This window comes from Carlito syrichta, unplaced genomic scaffold (genome assembly GCF_000164805.1).
Source record: "Carlito syrichta isolate Samal-C Ts95f unplaced genomic scaffold, Tarsius_syrichta-2.0.1 Scaffold309286, whole genome shotgun sequence".
NCBI classification, from domain to species: Eukaryota; Metazoa; Chordata; class Mammalia; order Primates; family Tarsiidae; genus Carlito; species Carlito syrichta.
Genome location: NW_007253382.1, coordinates 28,750 through 29,044, shown reverse-complemented (window position 1 = coordinate 29,044; position 295 = coordinate 28,750). Strand labels below are relative to the sequence as shown.

The 295-nt window shown below is 73.2% G+C and overlaps 1 protein-coding gene across 1 annotated transcript in view; it reads right to left on the bottom strand.

Annotated features, from left to right (window-relative positions):
- PRR7 (proline rich 7, synaptic) overlaps nt 1-289 on the bottom strand; it is a 2,002-nt gene extending 1,713 nt beyond the window's left edge. The window contains exon 1 of the mRNA XM_021717098.1: nt 2-289. Coding sequence (XP_021572773.1) covers nt 2-220 — 219 coding nt within the window. The 5' untranslated portion in view covers nt 221-289. The remainder of the gene's footprint in view (nt 1) is intronic.
- Nucleotides 290-295: the final 6 nt, after the last annotated feature.

The following is a 295-nucleotide window of genomic DNA, read 5'->3' as shown; positions in this document are numbered from 1 at the left end:
GCGCCAGGCCGGGGGGGCTCCCGGCAAGGCTGCCCTCGAGCTCCAGGGGCTCCAGCTCCAGGGCGCGCAGGTTCTGCTCGCGCAGGCGCTCCTCCTGGCGCCGTTTGAGGCGGCGGCGCAGGAAGCTGCAGAAGCAGCAAAGCAGGACGATGAGCCCCCAGATGAGCCAGAAGCCGGCGAAGCACGTGAGGAACGTGTAGGTGCCCTGGGACATCACCATGGCGGCGGCGCGGCGGGCTCCTCGGCGGCTTCACTGGACGCTGCGCTCCTCTGCGCGGCCCCGGGCCCGCGCCAC